Genomic DNA, 22,743 nt, shown 5'->3' with positions numbered 1-22,743 from the left:
TGACAGATGATCATCAGTCGATTCGGTGTAGGAATCAGATCTACAGATCGTCTCGGGCTCCGGCGCCTGCTGGTGACGTCACACTATGTGATTGGCTGGACCGTTTGAAGGATGACGTACAAGTTTGTGGTTGGTCTGGACAAATTACGGAAGTAGTTATCGCGGGATTAGGTTTCGTGGAATTTCATGTCGCGCGCGTTGCGTTTTTGTTGAACACAACTTCAAAATAAAAGCAATGCACATTCAGTCCATGCATGAGGTAAAATTAGAAAATACGTTTATTTTGTAATTTCTAATTAACCTTACGCGGGCCGGTCAGAATGAACCGAAGGGCCAGATGCGGGCCGTAAAATGCCCAGGTCTGAGTTAACCTAACCTGCATGTCTTTGGACCGTGGGGGGACACCGGAGCACCCAGAGAAAACCCACGGGGAGAACATGCAAACTCTGCACAGGAAGGCCCTCGCCAGCCACGGAGCTCGAACCTGGACCTTCTTGCTGTGAGGCGACAGCGCTAACCACTACACCACCGTGCCGCCTGCTGTTGGTGTTGCATTTCCAAAATCTGTAATTATTTGATGGGGGAAATGAACACGATCCTTGTTGTGTAGACTCCATTGTTATGCCTTGCAGTTATAAAAGCTTATGGCCATGTGCCAGTTCGCATGCCAGTCTTGTTGCGCACTGATGTCATGGATTCATACAGATAATGGATGAGTCCTGTCTCAACGCCCCAACACGGAGCTACTTAAATAGCCCAAAACAAAAGGAGCCAGAATTTCCGGATAGATGAGGTGCTTTTAAGTGTTCTCTCTCAATGCACCTGCAATTTTTGCTACTTTGCATTTCGTCGTGTCTCATTTTGTCATACACCTTTCTGCAGGAGGGGAGCATTGCTGGCAGTGTGCAATTTAATAAGTGCTCGTGAATGAAATTCTGGGAGAAAACATGAGCTAAATCTGGGAAATGATGGCATGGTGTATTCCATTTGCATTATTCATGCTCGGTTGGTTGGTTGGCTGGCAGATGTGATTTACAGGTGAGTCAGAAAGGAAGCGGAGGGTGAAACGAGTGAAGGAAGAGCAGAAAGAACCACAGACATGAGGGTTGAGTGAATTAATCACCACCCAGAACATAGAAAGGATGAGCTGCTGGTTTCTTGTTTGTATCATTGTGGTGTGGTGACAAAAAAAAAAATGCATCCCATGGAAATTGTAGACTTTTCTCAACATAGCTAAACAAGCAAACGTTTCACCCTTTTGAAAACAGTACCTACAGATAAACAAAACAAGGAAAATGAGCTCTTTCAGTCATTTATTCAACAAAAATATCAGTAGACGTAACTTTCTTCTGTGGAGAAAGCAAGTACACCCTTGGTTTCAGAAGCTAGTATTGCCCCCTTTTAACAGGAATAACTTGTAGGCATTTTGCGTGATTGTCCACCAGTCTCTGACTTTTGGCTTGGTGAAATTATTGACCACTCTTCCATACAAAATTCCTTCAGGTGCAAGATGCTTGAGGGTTGTCTTGCATGTCCTGCCCTTTTCAAATCTCCCCACCAACATTTCAGTGGAGTTCAAATCTGGGCTTTGACCCAGCCGTTCCATAACCTCCATTCCTTGGTGGATTTGCTTGTGTGCTTAGGATCATTATCCTGTTGAAAGCTCCATCTCTGGTTCAACTTTTGAACAGATGGCCTCACATGACCTTCAAGCACTTTTTATTTAAAAAAAAAAAGATTCAGAGTTGAATGAAGGCAAGCTTTCCAGTCCCTGAGGCAGCAAAGCAACCCCAAACCATAACATTTCCACCACCAAGCTTCACAGATGGTTTGAGGTGGTTCTCCTGAAAAGCCATCTTTGGTCTGCACCACACGTTTGATTGGTTTATCCAAAACATGTTGTTCCAAAAGTCATGGTCTTTGCCTACATGTTCATAAAGCAAGGCTACAGTTTGCTAAATGTTCCTTTTGGACAGCAAAGGCTCTTTCCTGGTACACGGTACACCTCCCATGTAGGTCAAATTGGTCCGATCTGTTTCTGATTTGTAGATGTTTGCACTTTCAGACCAACAGTTGGAAGAGTTGCATAAAGATTCAGTGATGAAATTTTGGAGTTCTTGGAGACTTCTTTTAGCATTGAGCAATCTGCTTGTGGGCTGAATTTGCTGGGGCGGCCAGTCCTGGACAAACTTTCAGTTGACTGAAATCTATGCCACTTGTAGATTGTTTTCCTTCCAGTGGAATGATTCATTTCTAATAACTTGGAGATTGCCAGATTCTGAGGTTTTTTTCCTGAGGTCCTTGGAGAGCTCTAGATCTTGGCATGGTGATGCCCCACACTTCAGTAACTGAGAACACCAGACCCTAGATGTCGGGTGTAAATAAGACTGGTTCCACCTGCAGGAGATTCTAACCAGTGACCCCTAATCTAGAACACCAGATTCTAATTTTATGGACTTGAAAGTGTGATGAATGTAAGGGTGTACTTACGCCTTTGAGACCCCCCCCCCCCCCCCCCCCTTTTTTTTTTTTTTTTTTTAATTTAAATTATGGAAGTGATTTTACAAAATGTCAGTTTTATGTATCGTTTGCTGGAGCACATCACCTTTATCTGTAGGCACTGTATCAAAGAGTGACCCGTTTGCTTGTTTAAATATGTTGAGAAAAGCCGACAATTTCCATGGGATGTACTTTTTTTTTTTCACATGACTGTAGCTGCACAGGAGACTTCTTAATTGGGGTGTTCACATGGCAACTTTTACTCCGGTGTAGCGCCGGGGCTGCCCCGGTAGAGCGTTCACACGGTACAAAGTTATACCGGTGTCGCCCCTGAAAGCTGCTTAAACCGGTGCAAATCTAACCCTGCTCAGGAGGTGGTTTAAGAAATTTACTCCGGAGTAAATGCTAGTTTGCGGGGCAGCACCGATTTATAAAATGGGATGTCTGAACGCTACAGGGGTAGACTCGCTACGCGTGAGGAGAGTTGATTACATGCGGGCATTGCATACGTGTCCTCATCCACGTTGTTTTCCCGGCGCTTGGTGATGCCATGACAACCGTCCACATGGCCATGAATGACACGAAGTCGTCGATTTGTTGCCGAATGAATTGTAGAATGCGTTGTTTTCGTGCTCTCTTGTACTTGCGCAACCTTTCCTTTCTCTCTTTTACCCTTTTACGGTGTCTGATAGACCACAACGTAGAAAGTTTGTCTGGAGAAGTATAAACCATGGTTTTTCGATACATCAATCACAAACAAGGCGGGAAAAGGAAGTACATTTTCACGCATGCGCATATTTAATTTCCGCATTATTACTATCGTATAGCACGGTCGCAAAAACTGCCGTGTGAACGCAAGTGGGGCTGCACCGGTGCTAACACGCTTCTCTCTAGTAAGCAGGTTTGTGACGTGTGAACGCTCCACAAAATTTACACCGGTGTAAGAGATATCGCAACAAAATACATCGGTGCAGCATCGATGCAAATATGTGCCGTGTGAACACCCCTAATGTGGCTCATCCAAAAACCAGGAGGGGGGGGCCTGCTTCTTACTGACTTACAAAACAAATTTTGTTTGACTGTGGTGTGCTGTTATAGGAAAATAATCCTCAGGATTGTGTGAGGAAGGCCCAGTGGTGCCACTGCTGATTTTGTCCATTATTCCAGACATCCAGTTATTCATTGACCCATCTGTCCATCCATTTATCCATCCAGCCATCCATTCACTAGATCTAGCCAATCATCTGTCCATTTATCAAATTGCCCACCTTTTTAATCATCCATCCATTTATCTTTCTACCTATCCATCATTTAAAAAAAAAAAAATCAGCTTAACATCAGAAGCTGCACTGTGAATATACAAAAACCCGTCAAGGAAAGCCAGCCAAGCTCATCTTGCATCACAGAGTGGCATAACACGCTTGAAGGAAAGTGCTATCTGCCAATGAGGGGGGCGGGGAAGTAGAAAATGTCCATCATTTAGGATTAAATTAGGATCGGCTTCTGTGAAAGATTTATGCCAATGTTCTGCTTGTATTAGGGTCTCGATGCAAGAAGGTGATGAGATTCATTTACAGTGACTTTAACTTTTGAGATTAGTTTCAAAGTCAGAAATGTGTTGAAGGAACTAATTTCGGCTTCATCACGGATCCAGACAGAATCTGAAATACAATCTGCACCGTGCCACCTATGCTGGCGCTGCCTTATTGAGTACTCCAGTGTGCAGAACAATGGTCTCACATCAGTAGTGCAGAACATCTGTAATCTCATACTCTGCAGCCCTAGTTTGCACATACAACACGACATCCCATACACCTGATGGCAAAAGGCAGGCAGTGTGACTCCAGAGCCAGGGTCTCGAATAGGAATCAATAAAAGGTCACATTTATACAGGAGCCACGATCACATTACCTGTGTGTGTATACGAGGCCACTGGAGTGATTCTGCCACCTCACAATGCCACCCTGGGGACATTTCTGAAACGTCTGCATTACTGTAGATGCACTGAAACTACTTCAGTTGGGGTTTTCACAATAACGGACACGATCTGGATCATTTTGCTGCGTGTGTACACACACTGTTTATTCAAACATTTCCGCTCATCACGTGGGATTTCTAATAGGGGTTGTTTTTTTTTTTTTTTTTTAAATCAACCCACACAAAGGGAAATGACCATGTACATGCTTTTGTATAAGGCTTTATTTTTAGCTCGCCCCTCACGTGACTGCTTTGTCATTGCAGGTATAAGAGCGCTCCAGTAATGTGCCATGGGGTACGACGTCACCAGGTTCCAGGGGGAAGTGGATGAGGATCTGCTTTGTCCCATTTGCAGTGGAGTGCTAGAGGAGCCAGTGCAGGTTGGTACCTCGTGCTGTACATGCACACGGCGTGAAAACCGCCCTGATACTACAATCTTGAACTCATAATCTCAAACCATAATTTTTATATATATATATGTATATAAATAAAAGATGGACCAGGAACTAGCTCATTAATGTTATTTCAGTGTCTGAGTCTCGGTTTGCAAGGTCATGTTCTGAAACACTAATATTTTGGGCTAAATATAATAAACATATTGGAGCAGTCACGGTTTTGTTTTCACAAATTGGAGCAGTAAATGTTACCAAATTCTTTTCTAGTAAATCCTGTAAATGGGTGGAGGGGAGGGATAATGTGGATGGATGAAATAATGGATGGATGGTTTGAGAAATGGGTGGCTGGAGAAACAGATGGATGATTTAAATGGATCATAGGGCATGTAGACAAATGAGTGGATGGATGGACAAATGGAAAGATGGATGGATAGGTGGCCAGATGGACAGATGGATGGATGGGTGGCCGGATGGATGGATGGATGGATAGGTGGCTAGATGGATAAATGGACAATTGGATGGGTGGCTAGATGGATAAATGGACAAGGGTGGATCAAGGAACATGGATGGATGGATGGTTTGGTAAATGGGTAAAATGAAAAATGGGTGGCTGGATTAAAAACAGATGGACGATTAAATGGATCAAAGGACACGTATACAAATGAGTAGATGGATATCTGGGTGGGTGGATGGATGGATAAATAGGGACTGATAAATGGATTGGTGGATAAATGAGAACAGATTACATCACCCTGCCCACCACCCCCATGTTTAAGTCTGTTTACAGCTGGGTTGTCATAGAAACCTGTTTTTCATGCTCTGGTCTCCTCTTCGTCCCTCACACACCGTCTAAAGTTCCACATGAATATAAACGCAATTTATAAACCTCTTCGGTGTAAACATGAAGTAAAAAAAAACAAACCCCAGAAGTCCATGGTGCGATCACATCCTGACTCCACCCACCTGGGGTGACGTGAGCACTCGGGATTAGTGATGTGCTAGAAATGAAAGGTTTTGGTTTTTAATTTAGGACAATTTTAGTTTTATATTTTACAATGACTCTCTTTTATATAAAATCTTACATTACAGCCTACATCTGATCTCCTTTTTTTTTTTTTTTTTTTGTACATGATCATGAGCAATTTCTTTAAGCTGCCTGCGAGCTCTGTGCATCTTTTCCTTAATTTATATCCTGTTTCAAGCTCCAAGAGAGTCAAGTCAAGTTTATTTGTATAGCACTTTTAACAATTATCGGCCAATATCAAACCTCCCCTTTATCTCCAAGATCCTTGAAAAAGTTGTGGCACAGCAGTTATGCTCATATTTACATCGGAATAACATCCATGAAATGTATCCGTCAGGATTTAGACCTCATCATAGCACAGAGACAGCACTGGTTAAAGTAGTAAACGACCTACTGTTGGCGTCTGATCAGGGCTGTGTCTCGCTGCTTGTGTTGCTTGACTTTAGTGCAGCATTTGATACCATTGATCATTCCATTCTTCTGGATAGACTAGAAAATGCTGTGGGAGCAGGGCTCGAAATTAACTTTTTTTTTTTCTTTGTGTCCCCCAGTGGTCCCGAATTCTGTGTTGTATTGTCCCGAATGGAAGCAATAGTGTCCCCATTTTTTCCTCTCTGAAATAACCAGTGGTTAATATCATATGAAGTTACTATTATATTTGTAACTATGCAATTTTGAACCCTTTATATCATTTTTACAGTAAGTCACAAGACACAAGCGACACATGTCCTATACATCATCTACTTCAAAATTACAGTTATTGCATTTTCAGTTTATTAAACTTTGGCGATCTCACTGTATGAATAGATACCCGTTTATTTAAAGGGGCCAACTAGCTCATTCAGAAAATGTTTCAACTCCCTACATCTGCAGTACACTTTAGTTGAAAATAAGACCCCTTTCAGGCCCGGCGCCATGGGGGGGGCGAAAGGGGGCGTCGCCCCCTCATGGCTACAGCCCCGCCCCCTCAACGGATACTCAGATCACTTAATTGTTTTCTTATGAAAATATAATGTATTATAGACGTATTAATAATTTGCATTTTTTGAAATATGAAATATTAAGTGGTTGCGCATTGCACAAAAATACATTTCACATAAATCACTACTAAAACTGGCACGGTAGAACAAATCTGATTGGTTGTTATGATTCTTACGTTGCAATCGTAGAATTCAACTGTATTAAGGTAGGATTATTTCAAAAAGCCTGAATTTAATATTAACCCTGTTTTAGACATGTGTATCAATCCTAACTACTGGGGACTAGTTATTGTGGGTGTATATGTGAAATGCTGACACAGCCGCGCACACACAGACCTGTGATAAGGACAAGGGTCGTGCGGGCGGGCGGGGGTTTTACATGCACACTTACAAGTGCACTGTCTCTGCAATTCCTGCAATATGCAGTCAGTTTACGGGAGTAGTCTTTCCCCCACCGAATTAAACGAATTCAATCACAACATTGTGAATCCATTTTCTTTCTTTGTAGGCTAAGTTTATCTCCGTTTATGTTGGTGTATGTGTTCATATATGGTCCGCTTTGTGCGCAAATAGTGTAAGAATATGCGTTGTTGACGTCACCCCCCATGCAGCAGGGGTGAAAATTCATCACTTCAGAGTGTTTAGTCCCCTACACGCCTAAACTGGGATCGCGGATTAAGTGGTTAGCGTTGACTCGGTGCGAGTCAGGAAGGCTATTACTGGTGCAGCCGCGGGGTCTGTTGATTTTTTTTTTAAATTATGATTTTGGCCGCCGAGCCAAGTACCTTAGACTTGCATTGACGTTTTGTTTTCATGCCGCGGAGCTATTTGTATGTATTTTAAATGTAAAGGACTTGCCTGTAGGTTTGTGTGTTTTTATGTTTGGCATCTTTCCGGTTGTAACGCGTGTCTGTGAGAAAATTGGAGGGGAGGGGTAACAGGTGGGCACGGGTGCTGATAAAGCGCAACTGCCCTGGTAATATGTCACATGATTTTCCCGGACTAAAGCAACCTTCGGGGCCGTGGTGGTTTTGTGGTTGGCGCAGTTAATTGTTTGAAACACGTTGTCAGACCGCCATCACTACTACACACTATATGAAAAAATATTTGCCCCCTCGCGATTTCTAATTGCCCCCTTAGTAAACTGTTCCTGGCGCCGGGCCTGACCCCTTTTATGTTCATTTCATCTACTTATACCTTGAATATCTGTTGGCACTTATAAGGCCAACTTATAATTTTCACCATTTCCGTTATCCATTTTTATGAACTTTCCATTATCCATTACCGTTATCCATTTTTATGAACTTTCCGTTATCCATTTTTATGAACTTTCGCTGCCGGGTGCAAACGTTAGCAACATCAGCATAGTGGCAGGTCCGAGCCTAGTTGTGCTGCCGACTGACTAAACTTTCTGAACTAGAAAGACACCAAGAAAACTCACTTATTCTGTTGAACGGTATCTTCCGTCAATATCATCCACATCATTCCTGTTGTATTTTATAACGTGTCTAACAGTGCTCATTAAGTTCATTCAGTTGCTCGCGTTGCCTGCAGACCAGGCGATGACACTTTGGATCCTGAAGGTCCCGGAGACGTTATGTCTGGGCTTTCAGTTTCTTCCCCGCGGTCGGTCCGCTTCAACCACTTAAGCATTTTTGTTCTGGCAAGAGTCGGCGCAGCGTGTGCGCTAGCAATTCCATTCCAAGTCCATATAATGCGGACTCCGGCCGAAGATTCTAGAACAGAATGCGCTGCTCTGTAGCCTGCGGATGCAGGTGCATCGAAAGTGTAGCTACTATGTATTTTTCACTGTTAACGTTTTAAAATTAAAATTGACAAATTAGGTGAATGTCTACGTATGTGTTACGGCTTTGTAAATAATATTAATGTAGAACTTTTTTTTCTAGATCTATTTTTTTCCATTGTCCCGGGATTGTCCCAGATATGATAATTTTGTGTCCCGATGACATTTTTTATGGTCCCCGGGATGTCGGGACACCGTTAGTTTCAAGCGCTGTGTGGGAGTTAAGGGAACGGCCCTCTCCTGGCTCAGCTCTTATTTAACTGATCGCTATCAGTATGTTGATGTAAATGGTGATATTTCTAGACATACCGAGGTAAAGTTTGGTGTTCCACAAGGTTCTGTCTTGGGTCCACTGCTTTTTTCTTTATACATGTTCCCTCTGGGTGATATTATTCGTAAACATTGTATTAGTTTCCACTGTTATGCTGATGACACACAGTTATATGTCTCTGCAAAACCTGATGAGAGACACCAGCTTAATAGAACTGAGGAATGTGTGAAGGACATTAGACACTGGATGCTTATTAACTTCCTTCTGCTTAACTCTGACAAGACTGAAGTACTTGTACTCGGACCACATACAGCTAGAAGTAAGTTTTCTGATTCCACAGTAACTCTGGATGGCCTTTCGGTTTCTTCACATGCAGCAGTAAAAGACCTCGGAGTGATTATTGACCCCAGTCTTTCATTCGAAACTCACATTGATAATGTTACCCGGATAGCTTTCTTTCATCTCAGAAATATTGCTAAGATAAGAAATGTAATGTCACTACATGACACGGAAAAACTAGTTCATGCTTTCGTTCCCTCCAGGTTGGATTATTGTAATGCCTTACTGTCTGGATGTTCCAATAAGTGCATAAACAAGCTCCAGTTAGTTCAAAATGCAGCAGCAAGAGTCCTTACTAGAACTAGAAAATATGACCCCATCACCCCTGTCTTATCCACACTGCATTGGCTCCCAGTCAAATTTCACACTGATTATAAAATACTACTATTGACCTTTAAAGCACTGAATGGTCTCACTTCACAGTACCTGAGTGAACTTCTGCTCCTTTTTTGTTTTTCTATTAAAGTGACCCTTTGTCCAGGGCTGGGCAATATGACCTAAAAATATCCAGATGTTTTCATGATATTTACCACAGTATATATTATGCTATGAAAATGTTCAGATGCACAATAATATGAGCGCACATGTCTGTAAATACACAGATGCAGGGGAACCAGGTGGCGCTCTCACGCTCTTGCACACATCTGCAGCCAGTTTGGTCTCATTGGACATAAGTGTGCATGAGCTATAGTGCTCCACTTGCGTGCTGTTTGCTCCAGTTTGTTTCTGGAGGAAAGTTGATATTTGGAAATCAAAAAAAATTTTCAAAAAGTGCAATACTCACGATATTTATCAGGTGGTCATATTGTGATTAATTTATGGATGTGGATCACCCAGCCCTACCTTTTTATTCTATTTTTTGGATGTTATAAATGTCTAGTTTTCTACAGGTTATTTAAAAAAAAATTTTTTTTCCATATTTTATTTGGGATACGAGTTAATGAAAAGTACACAGACCCTGTTAACCCACTATTAATGAGTTTGAATTCTACACTGATCACTTACTGGAGTTGTAGCTCAGAGAATTATAATTTTTATTAAGCTGTTTGAGTTTATTTGTAAGACAAATCAGGGATCGAAACGGGCGGTCGCCCACTCACCAAAGCGAGTTGGAAAGGGTTCGGGCGACTAGTGACATGTACTCGACTGAGTGGGCGACTGGCTCACCACGCTATATATCTCAAACTACTCACTGCCTCGATGGTTTCTATCAACGATTCTTGCCCATTTTAAGCAGAACTTGGTCTATTTTACCGTTTTTTACGATAATTTCAATAGTTTGTGAGACATTTGTCAAGTTGGCATAGACGCGGGCGCCGCCATATTTACGTGTGCAGTATACGCCTGCTACATGCAGCATGGCTGCGCGAAGTTTCGTTTCTTCCCGTTCATTTTCGTTGCTGCCCGTGAAGACAAATGTAACTTGAACCGCTATTGGTCAGATAGATTAGACCCCCGTGAAGTTTAAAAGTCCTTGGCTTGACGTTTCTGACAGCTATCAAAACAAACGGATATCGTTCAACAAGTATGGAGGAGGGTGATGAGCCAGAGCAGCCTGCAGGTGATGAGAGGGAGTATGTGGCAGGAGATGTAGAGCCCCAGGAGAGACAGAGTGAGGAGGTAGAAGATGAAGATGACGAGGAGGCGCAGCATGATGTGGTGTATGACCCGATAGATGATGATGATCTGGATGAGGGTTTCGAAGATTGTGATGAAAATGAGATGACTGAGGAAGTTTATAGACAGTTGAAATTGATCACTCATGTATAATATGGCTGTATTATATGAATAAATATGTAAAATCAGCTTGAAATTTGTAATTATAAATACGGACCAGTGCTACTCCATTCGGACCAGTGCTCCCAAATTCCCGTTTCGATCCCTGCAAATAAAAGTGAAACTTACAGAAAACTTACAAATTATTTTGGGTAAAATTACGCCTCTGTAATTTTTGTTTTCCTTTCTGAAATGATTAGCTGGATGCCTAGCGACTCCTGATGTGAGACTGAGTCCTTTTGTATTTGGTGCCTCAGCTGTATGGATGTATTGATGAATCCTCTGTTAGAGATGGGGAGAAAATATGACTTTTGTGCTGTTAACAAATTTGACCGAAATAGCTTTTCTATCTGTAGTTCAGCATTCACCCTTTTTAAAATCTGTTTTGAGCGTACAGTTGGAGTGTTTTTTTTTTTGAAGGAGCAGATTCTGAGCAGAGGAATGAAGCTGAGGTTTAAACTCCAGCATGATTTTAAAGTGTGTTGTGAAAGTTTATTACAGCCGTTATGTTTTGTGACCGAAATTGATGATGGGGTGAGAACGTTTCTCTTTCTGTAGTGTATAACTGCAATATGATGACTTTGCATTCTGATCCATGTGTCCGTCTGTCTGTCTCAGGCCCCGCACTGTGAGCATGCCTTCTGTAACGCCTGCATCACGCAGTGGTTTGCGCAGCAGCAGATCTGCCCTGTGGACCGCACCGTGGTGACGCTGGCACACCTGCGGCCGGTGCCACGCATCATGCGCAACATGCTGTCCAAACTGCAGATCTCGTGCGATAATGCAAGCTTCGGCTGCACGGCAACGCTGCGCCTCGACCAGCTCCAATCTCATCTCAAAGACTGCGAGCACAACCCCAAACGACCCGTCATCTGCGAGGAGGGCTGCGGGTCAGTGAGCGGGCAATCCATCAGTGTGTGTGTGTGTGTGTGTGTGTGTGTACTCTGACTACATTTTAGGAAATTAAAGGGCTGAAAGTGGGATTTAAATCTTTGTTTTGTGGCTTTCCACAGGGTCGATCCTGAAGTCAGTCAGTCTGGGAGAAATTCTGTTCATCTCACACACACAAAGTGTTCTTTCATAATATTAAAATCTATAATTTTAATATTTAAAAAAAAAATTCATTTAAAGCAGTTAAAAGGGGAAAAATGGTCAAAAGAATAAATGTAATTTTAATTGAATTTACATCAACACACACTTTGCACTTCAAAGCAGGTTTTTTTTTTTTTAATCACTGTACATATGATTCGCATAAGAACATAAAAATAAATGCACACAATAACCATCATTTTGCTCCCTATTAATATCACATTTTAGGATGAGCAATTTAGGAGCAAAATAGTTTTATTCCAGTCACATAATGCTGTATTCCTTCAACTCTAACATATTTTTGATTATTGTGACTAAATAATCAGTTTAAATATTAAATAAACACAACTGCATTCAAATACAATTAGTGTAACTTCACCCCCAGCTTTGAGCCCAACTCTACTCATGGTATAATTCTAGAAAAATGCTAAAAATGTACAACCCCGATTCCAAAAAAGTTGGGACAAGTACAAATTGTAAATAAAAACAGAATGCAATGATGTGGAAGTTTCAAAATTCCATATTTTATTCAGAATAGAACATAGATGACATATCAAATGTTTAAACTGAGAAAATGTATCATTTAAAGAGAAAAATTAGGTGATTTTAAATTTCATGACAAGACATCTCAAAAAAGTTGGGACAAGGCCATGTTTACCACTGTGAGACATCCCCTTTTCTCTTTACAACAGTCTGTAAACGTCTGGGGACTGAGGAGACAAGTTGCTCAAGTTTAGGGATAGGAATGTTAACCCATTCTTGTCTAATGTAGGATTCGAGTTGCTCAACTGTCTTAGGTCTTTTTTGTCGTATCTTCCGTTTTATGACGCGCCAAATGTTTTCTATGGGTGAAAGATCTGGACTGCAGGCTGGCCAGTTCAGTACCCGGACCCTTCTTCTACGCAGCCATGATGCTGTAATTGATGCAGTATGTGGTTTGGCATTGTCATGTTGGAAAATGCAAGGTCTTCCCTGAAAGAGACGTCGTCTGGATGGGAGCATATGTTGCTCTAGAACCTGGATATACCTTTCAGCATTGATGGTGTCTTTCCAGATGTGTAAGCTGCCCATGCCACACGCACTAATGCAACCCCATACCATCAGAGATGCAGGCTTCTGAACTGAGCGCTGATAACAACTCAGGTCGTCCTTCTCCTCTTTAGTCCGAACGACACGGCGTCCCTGATTTCCATAAAGAACTTCACATTTTGATTCGTCTGACCACAGAACAGTTTTCCACTTTGCCACAGTCCATTTTAAATGAGCCTTGGCCCAGAGAAGACGTCTGCGCTTCTGGATCGTGTTTAGATACGGCGGCTTCTTTGAACTATAGAGTTTTAGCTGGCAACGGCGGATGGCCCGGTGAATTGTGTTCACAGATAATGTTCTCTGGAAATATTCCTGAGCCCATTTTGTGATTTCCAATACAGAAGCATGCCTGTATGTGATGCAGTGCCGTCTAAGGGCCCGAAGATCACGGGCACCCAGTATGGTTTTCCGGCCTTGACCCTTACGCACAGAGATTCTTCCAGATTCTCTGAACCTTTTGATGATATTATGCACTGTAGATGATATGTTCAAACTCTTTGCAATTTTACACTGTCGAACTCCTTTCTGATATTGCTCCACTATTTGTCGGCGCAGAATTGGGGGGATTGGTGATCCTCTTCCCATCTTTACTTCTGAGAGCCGCTGCCACTCCAAGATGCTCTTTTTATACCCAGTCATGTTAATGACCTATTGCCAGTTGGCCTAATGAGTTGCAATTTGGTCCTCCAGCTGTTCCTTTTTTGTACCTTTAACTTTTCCAGCCTCTTATTGCCCCTGTCCCAACTTTTTTGAGATGTGTTGCTGTCATGAAATTTCAAATGAGCCAATATTTGGCATGAAATTTCAAAATGTCTCACTTTCGACATTTGATATGTTGTCTATGTTCTATTGTGAATACAATATCAGTTTTTGAGATTTGTAAATTATTGCATTCCGTTTTTATTTACAATTTGTACTTTGTCCCAACTTTTTTGGAATCGGAGTTGTAGGTGAGGGGCTGAGAGGTGGGTGGGGCAAGGAGGGGCTGGGGGTGTGGATGTGAGATGTATTTAAAAATGAACGCAGTTTCTCAAACTCCACTCGGGTGGGGGGTTGTGGGAGGTGGGCTGCCCATTTCTGCTTAGAGGGTGTTAACGTATTTTAAAAATTCATGACGTCGAGACGATTTTAACCAGTGGATGGCTTCTCGAGACATTTTTAAACCGCAAGATGTTTTATATATATATATATATATATATATATATATATATATATATATATATATATATATATATAATTTTTTTTTTCTAAAAGTAATTTTATCAGTCTTAAAGGAACAGTCCACCGTACTTCCATAATGAAATATGCTCTTACCTGAATTGAGACGAGCTGCTCCGTACCTGTCCGAGCTTTGCGCGACCTCCCAGTCAGTCAGATGCGCTGTCACTCCTGTTAGCAATGTAGCTAGGCTCAGTATGGCCAATGGTATTTTTTGGGGCTGTAGTTAGATGCGACCAAACTCTTCCGCGTTTTTCCTGTTTACATAGGTTTATATGAGCAGCGATATGAAACAAGTTCAGTTACACAAATTGAACCGTAGCGATTTTCTATGCTATGGAAAGTCCGCACTATAATGACAGGCGTACTAACACCTTCTGCGCGCTTCGGCAGCGCATTGATATCTGAGCTCCGTATCAATGCGCTGCCGAAGCGCGCAGAAGGTGTTAGTACGCCTGTCATTATAGTGCGGACTTTCCATAGCATAGAAAATCGCTACGGTTCAATTTGTGTAACTGAACTTGTTTCATATCGCTGCTCATATAAACCTATGTAAACAGGAAAAACGCGGAAGAGTTTGGTCGCATCTAACTACAGCCCCAAAAAATACCATTGGCCATACTGAGCCTAGCTACATTGCTAACAGGAGTGACAGCGCATCTGACTGACTGGGAGGTCGCGCAAAGCTCGGACAGGTACGGAGCAGCTCGTCTCAATTCAGGTAAGAGCATATTTCGTTATGGAAGTATGGTGGACTGTTCCTTTAACTCCAGCAATGTTTGTTTTGTGATGAAATGCAGTCGTATTGTTTACAGCTCAAGCACATTGCAGAGTGCGGTACCACTTTTTAAAAAAAATAAATATATCAAAAAATGTTCACCACACTATGCAGTCAGTGTTAGAGCAGGTTTGCTCGTTTTGCCTGTGCAGCTGAAGGAAGTCGATCGAGTCTGCCCTCTCAGCGTGTTTAGGAAGCAGAAACTGTCAAAGTGCACTGTGATCAAACGGTTAGAACTTCTGCACCAGAGTCAGTAAAATGTGGTCTGTGTTAGCCAGTCGACAAACTTCAGCTACGCTCACCAATACCAGTCTGATACGGTTACAAATAATGAGACAGAGCAATAATTAATGATTAAAAGGATTTGAAAAATGATTATATCAAATCCAAAGGAGGAAATGGCACATTGTAATGGTGTTAATTTCCATTATTTAAATATAAAATTTTTTATTATTGAAGTCAGCTTCAAGTTAAACTACCTGTTCTGCGTTTGTTTCTATAGTAGCTAGTTGGTTTCAAGTACTTACATGGAGGATGCGCTTATGTAATGGTGACATTTGAAATTAAAGGGATGACTTGTTGCTGTGGTGAAGTTTTCTGTAAGGAAAGGCTTGGTGAACAGATTAGATAAAACTTTATTGATCCCTTTGGGAGGGTTCCCTCAAGGAAATTAAGATTCCAGCAGCATCAATACAGATAAACAGAGAAAAGAAATAGAAAAACTTCTAGATAAATTAAAATAAATTAAGTATTCACATATACAAATATAAAAGAATAAGATATGGGGGGGGGGGGAGGTGGGGAGAAGGGCGGCGGCAGGAGCTGTGATGACTGGGGGGAGGCGTGTTGAGGGAAGGAGAGATGGCTGCAGTGATGGAGAGGGTGGGGGGGACGTGGGCTGGTTGAACTGATTTGGAAAAAGTCAGAGAATGAGTGATTTTATAGCCCAAGAGCATTAGCTCAAAATTGAGTCCAACCCGGAACGAATTAGTAACAAGCTGAATTTTTCAGAATACCCTTAGGAATAACATACTAAAAGTCCCCGGGAATCCACCTTGTGCTCTCTGAGAAATTCAAGATGGCGTCCAAAATGGCCGCCGATTGGAGATTTTTCAATATCTCAGGAATAAAACATAATATAAATGCAATTAAAATGTTAAATTATATGTTCTGTCATACAAGCAATGCAAATTCACCATTGTCACACTGTTAAAATTAACCAAGATTACAAGGTCATTAATGTGGAATTTACATGGAATTTGATGGTTGACATGATTGACAGATTAGCTTAGTAGGCTACCTACATACATGAACATAATGTAAGACAACAATTAGACATCAATTTCCTTAATATTTAGTGCATCTTTAAGCTTTGATAAAATATTAAAGGGAAATTAAATTTGAGAACTCTATCTTCTAAAACTACAACGGCAAGCTGTTTCAGTACACTTCAACATTCCGGCGACTTTCATGTCAAAAAGGTCTGCCTCAATAAAAGCTCTTGCTTATAAACAATGAGTAGACTTGAACACTTCTCAGTGCCTCAGTTGTAATGCTTGGACCTTTGTTGTACCATCAATGAAGTAGGGAATTTATTCAAGCTTGTTTAAGGGTGGAAAAAAAATTAATCTTTGAGTTTCTAGCGCCAGTCTTTACTACTAGCAATGCCAGTGTGTTCGGACAAAAAATGACTAAACTCAGCATGACCTTTTAACATGCCATTTTTCATTTTACACCACCAATTTACTTTAATATTAATGAAAATAAGTGATCCAACCCCTAGTAATTGTTTGTTGTTTTGTGAACAGAATAGGATGATACGGAGTGAACGAGTAACCAATGGATCCACACTATACACAAATGTACTGTTATAATAATGTATACATTGTTATTATATAATGTTAATACACAATGTAATTAATACACACGTTGGAATTTACTCTCCTACCCTACAAAACATATATTCTGACCTTTTAATTGCATTAATATTTTGTTTTGGGCCTGAGATATGGGCAGATCTCCATTTGGTGGCCATTTTGGATGCCATCTTGAATTTCTCAGAGAGCACAAGGGAGATTTCTGGGGACTTTTAGTATGTTATTCCTAAAGGTATTCTGAACATATTCTGAAATTTTCAGCTTGTTACTAATTTGTTCCGGGTATAACCCTATTACTCCTGGGCTATTAGGTAAAGCTGTCCCTTTAACTTTTCAGACACAGGAGTGTTTTGAGAACCGAGGACTTTTGGAGTTTCTTGGCATTTATTTATTTTATTAATTAATTAATTATTGATTTCAAGAGCAAGAGAAAATGAGAGGCTTGATGAAAACATGACTTTTGTTATAGCAGCTATAATAAGTCATGAGCAGAGCTAGGTTATTTCACAGATGTTCCATGATGTTAAACGTAACCACAAACCGATAAAGAAATTGTCGTTCGGTGTATAACTTCCCAACCATTTGAGATTTTATTTAATGTAGTATTTGAAGCGTAAATTTTTTTTTTTTTTTTTTTTTCCAGGATGTGTGTTTATGGGAAAATGATCAGCTTTAGGGTGGGAACAAGAAGTCCAGGCCACATCACACCCACCCATCATTCACTGATCATTTCCTCATCAGTATTCTGTTTTTATTCCTTACTTTAAATAGATATTTTTGTGTTGTCTAGGTTGGAGATGCCCAAAGACGAGGTGCCGAATCACAACTGCATCAAGCACCTGCGCAGTGTTGTGCAGCAGCAGCAGACCAAGATCGCGGACTTGGAGAAAACGGCAGCTGAGCACAAACACCAGCTGGCGGAGCAGGTTAGTCCTAAACACTGCTTTTATTCATCACCAATCCATAGGAACAAACCCCTGAAGGCTCCTGCACGCACAACACATAGGAGTGTTCTTCCCTGCACTACACCCTGAGGAATGTTGGTCATGTCCCTGACCCTACTGTGATGAAAACACTCAGTGCTGTTTTTGTTTGGAGCAGAAACGGGACATCCAGCTCCTCAAAGCGTACATGAGGGCGATCCGAAGCGCAAACCCCAACCTGCAGAATCTGGAGGAGAGCATCGAGTATAACGAGATCCTGGAGTGAGTGTATTATTTCTGTTCTCTCCTTCTGTGTCCTGAACTCTGCATCGCTGCCACTGCTTACAGAAACCCAGCCGCGTCCCTGACCGCTCTTCAAGATGTTATTCTAGATAAAGGTGGAAGGTGGTTAGTTTCTGCACCAACAACGCTATGCTCCGCCTCGACTCGACTAGTTTCAGTTCATAATAATCTGTATTGCATGTTTTGTTTTGATCATCTTTGAGATTTCTATTGGGGGGGAAGTAAAGTTCTGCTGTTAATGTGGGTGTAATGATTTGGATCAGGACATCGATTTAAAAGGCTACAACTGTAATGAATTGACTCAGCAGTCCTAAATGGATCATTATCGAAAATGAACTGGGGTGTAAATCTACTCATTATGATACGAATCAATTTTGATTCATAGCAGGTTCAGAGGAATAGCGAGTTAATCTTGCCTGATGAGTTGATATTGAATCTGGTCATGTCGTATTGTAGCAGATTCAGTGGTGTTTATAAAATACCTAATCATTGTCTGATGAATCATAATTGAATCAGATTCTGTGGTATCGTATCACAGGAGAGCAGATTCAGTGATGAAGTGACTCCTCAGGATAGAAATGGTCCATTGGGGATGGAGCTCACTCGTCACTTTTTTTCCACCAACAGGAAACGGGTTCCTTTCTGGTTCTTGCACCAAATTTTGAACTGTTCAGAACATTTTGACCAAAAATAAATTGGTTCAGAGCCTAAAAGGTTGTTTCCAGGCTGGAATCGAAATTATAGCTGGTTTTTCCAGCACAGCAGTGATGGGGTTGTAGTCAAGACCACTTAAACCAAGACTAAAGTGCATCATGACCAAGAGTTTGAAGGGTTGAGATCAAATTAAGACCAAGGTAGGGCAAAACGGAGCAAAGACCAGAACCAGTGGGTGGGGGAGGGGTGACTGCCGTTTAACAGGAAGAAAATTTCAAATTGGCAAGGAGTTGCATTTTTGGTCACATTTGAAGCAGAAAATTTTCCATCCAATCATAATGATGTTGGCAAATAAACCAGACAGTTTTTGGTGAAATTCCCACAGTTGTGGTCTTGACCGGTCTTGAAATAAAATCCCGAGTCCTCTGTCTGAGACGAAGATGAGACTGAGTAAAAACACTGTCGATTCCAAGACCTTCAGAAAGTGGTCTAGAGACCAAGACTATTCTCAAGTACTCCAACACTAATGGGCGTGTCCTTAGTTTGGAGAGGAAGCAGAACACAATGTCCTAAGAAGCACCTTCAGAAAAAAAGGAATGAAAATATCTGCAATAACAGAACAAAAGTTAGCAGGTCATCATTGCGCTCTGCCATCTTGCTCCTACTATTTTACTCCTATAGTCCATTGTGCATCACCTTCTGTTCATGATGCCTCCTTGATAACATTTCCTCTCAAAACTGGTGAAAATGTGGGCCGGTTCACTACCTGGCACAAAGGTTCAAGGAATCCTGAGTAGAGCTGGTTTGGGAACCTGATCCCTATTGGTTGAACATCTGTATCCGAGGGACTTTGTGTTGACTCGCAATGAATCTTCCCTTTAAGGCAAGAGTGTTGAATATACAGCTAAATAAAGCTCCTAATCCTGGTCCACCCAATGAATTTCCCAACAACAAAGTTTTGTGGACCCTAACTGAATCAAGTTTGGGGAGGGCTTGTCTGTTATTCCACAAGGAGGCGACATGGAGCATTGAACCCAGCTCCTGATAAAATGCCCTGCAGAGTAATTCTTCATTAGGCAGAGGTGGACAGGAACGAAGTACATTTACTTGAGTTCTGTACTTAAATAAACTTTTTGAGACTCTGTACTTTGAGTATTACTTTTTTTTTAGGAAACTTATGACTTCACTACATTTGAAAGGTAAAGATCATACTTTTCAATCCACTACATTTCTATCAAGGTCCTCGTTACTATGAAGCAGCTTTGAAAGTGGATGTTTTTTCCTTTTCTATGGTGACATGGGTGGGAAAAAAAAAATCTGTGACCACGCATTAACGCGTGGGAACGAGATCCTAATGCGTGGGAACGAGATCCTATTCCGTGGCCATGACTTGTTAATGCGTGGGAACGAGATCCTAATCCGTGGCCACGACTTGTCTAATGCGTGGGAACGAGATCCTATTCCGTGGCCACGACTTGTCTAATGTGTGGGAACGAGATCCTAGTCCGTGGCCACGACTTGCTTAATGCGTGGGAACGAGATCCTATTCCGTGGCCACGACTTGCTTAATGCGTGGGAACGAGATCCTATTCTGTGGCCACGACTTGCTTAATGCGTGGGAACGAGATCCTATTCCGTGGCCATGACTTGTCTAATGCGTGGGAACGAGATCCTATTCCGTGGCCACGACTTGTCTAATGTGTGGGAACGAGATCCTAGTCCGTGGCCACGACTTGCTTAATGCGTGGGAACGAGATCCTATTCCGTGGCCACGACTTGCTTAATGCGTGGGAACGAGATCCTATTCTGTGGCCACGACTTGCTTAATGCGTGGGAACGAGATCCTATTCCGTGGCCATGACTTGTCTAATGCGTGGGAACGAGATCCTATTCCGTGGCCACGACTTGTCTAATGCGTGGGAACAAGATCCTATTCTGTGGCCATGACTTGTCTAATGCGTGGGAATGAGATCCTATTCCGTGGCCACGACTTGTCTAATGCGTGGGAATGAGATCCTATTCCGTGGCCACGACTTGTCTAATGCGTGGGAACGAGATTCTATTCCGTGGCCACGACTTGTCTAATGCGTGGGAACGATATCCTATTCCGTGGCCACGACTTGCTTAATGCGTGGGAACAAGATGATTATTAGGTGGCCATGAATTAATAACGCGTGGCCACGAGATGATTCAAGTTCCAGCCTGATGGGATGATGTCCAGTTTTTGAGCGGCCGTCAAATTTGCTGTCCATATTTGCCGTCCATATTATTAATTTGTGGCCACCTAATAATCTCGTTCCCACGCATTAAGCAAGTCGTGGCCATGGAATTCCCCCCCCCCCCCCCCCCCCCCCCCCACCCATGTCACCAGAGGGGCTCTGTACTTTTCTAAAATGTGATTTGTTTTTTTTGCAGGTGACACTGAGACAGACGATCAGTAATCACTCGGGTCACGTCACAGCCATAGACTGTATAAAATCAAGTTCAGTGATTTTTCTCAGCAGCGTAATTTGAACACGATCAGTTGATGGCAGAATGGAAGGAGGTGGTTCTTCTGGAGAATGGTGGTTCTTCTGGCGGTTCTTTTTGGCTTTACCTAGAACCCATGTTTCAGTGTTCTGAAAGGATTAAAGATTCGTTTCGTTTTAAATGTTTGTTGAAAATGAACCATGTCTCGGCCTACAAAAACTCGCTGTCCAACCTGCGGGAGCATATTGTGGTATAAACGCTTTATTCCAAGAGAAAGCTTGTACTGAAGTTGTCTGTGCTTTTAGAGCTAGTGATAACGTTGCAAACGTAGCTATGCAGTCTGATTAGTCAAATGACTTTCTATGGATTTGCCCACCAAGTTGCCACAGTCTTGTCCACGGCTAACGTTAACACACAGCTAGTTAACTTGGACACACTTAGTTAGCATGTAAAAATGGAGTTATGCTAACATCTCATCTCATTATCTGTAGCCGCTTTATCCTGTTCTACAGGGTCGCAGGCGAGCTGGAGCCTATCCCAGCTGACTATGGGGGAAAGGCGGGGTACACCCTGGACAAGTCGCCAGGTCATCAAAGGGCTGACACATAGACACAGACAACCATTCACATTCACACCTACGGTCAATTTAGAGTCACCAATTAACCTAACCTGCATGTCTTTGGACTGTGGGGGAAACCGGAGCACCCGGAGGAAACCCACGCGGACACGGGGAGAACATGCAAACTCCACACAGAAAGGCCCTCGCCGGCCACGGGGCTCGAACCCGGACCTTCTTGCTGTGAGTTGACAGCGCTAACCACTACACCACCATGCTGCCTGTTATGCTAACATGAATAATGTTAACTTATCTGAAGTGCTTTCAGAAATGTTTCAGCATAATCTTGCGAAATAAAGAATGTAGAAATCTTTTCTTGTAGCGTTAGCTACACAATATGATTTCAAGTTTGAAAAGCGTTTGCTAGCATGTCAGGTGGAGCTTCACTGACTAGCTAGCTTAACGTTAAACCACCATGATGCACAGCATGTGTTCATTTTGTGAATTCACATTTCTGTCCTTGGTAACGGCGTTAGGTTTTGTAAGTGTTGTGGCAATAATACAACGATGCGTTGACAGAAAATGTACTTTTAATACTTAAGTATTTTTAAAAGCAAGTACTTTAACTTGAGTAAAAAATTGACTGGCGAACTTCCACTTGTATCTGAGTAGCATTTGACCAACGGGATCTGTACTTTGACTTAAGTAATGAAAGTCGGGTA

The 22,743-nt window shown here is 42.0% G+C and overlaps 1 protein-coding gene across 2 annotated transcripts in view; it reads left to right on the top strand.

Annotated features, from left to right (window-relative positions):
- The window catches only part of rnf41 (ring finger protein 41), a 76,460-nt gene that overhangs the window by 48,270 nt on the left and 5,447 nt on the right, over window positions 1–22,743 (top strand). For both annotated transcript variants that reach the window (XM_060938564.1, XM_060938565.1), the window contains exons 3-6: window positions 4,741–4,856; window positions 11,684–11,955; window positions 17,907–18,042; window positions 18,218–18,321. In XM_060938564.1, coding sequence (XP_060794547.1) covers window positions 4,767–4,856; window positions 11,684–11,955; window positions 17,907–18,042; window positions 18,218–18,321 — 602 coding nt within the window. In that variant the 5' untranslated portion in view covers window positions 4,741–4,766. The remainder of the gene's footprint in view (window positions 1–4,740; window positions 4,857–11,683; window positions 11,956–17,906; window positions 18,043–18,217; window positions 18,322–22,743) is intronic.

Source organism: Neoarius graeffei, chromosome 13, assembly GCF_027579695.1.
Source record: "Neoarius graeffei isolate fNeoGra1 chromosome 13, fNeoGra1.pri, whole genome shotgun sequence".
Taxonomy (NCBI): Eukaryota; Metazoa; Chordata; class Actinopteri; order Siluriformes; family Ariidae; genus Neoarius; species Neoarius graeffei.
The sequence above is the reverse complement of the archived record's forward strand: the minus strand, read 5'-3'. Positions and strand labels throughout refer to the sequence as shown.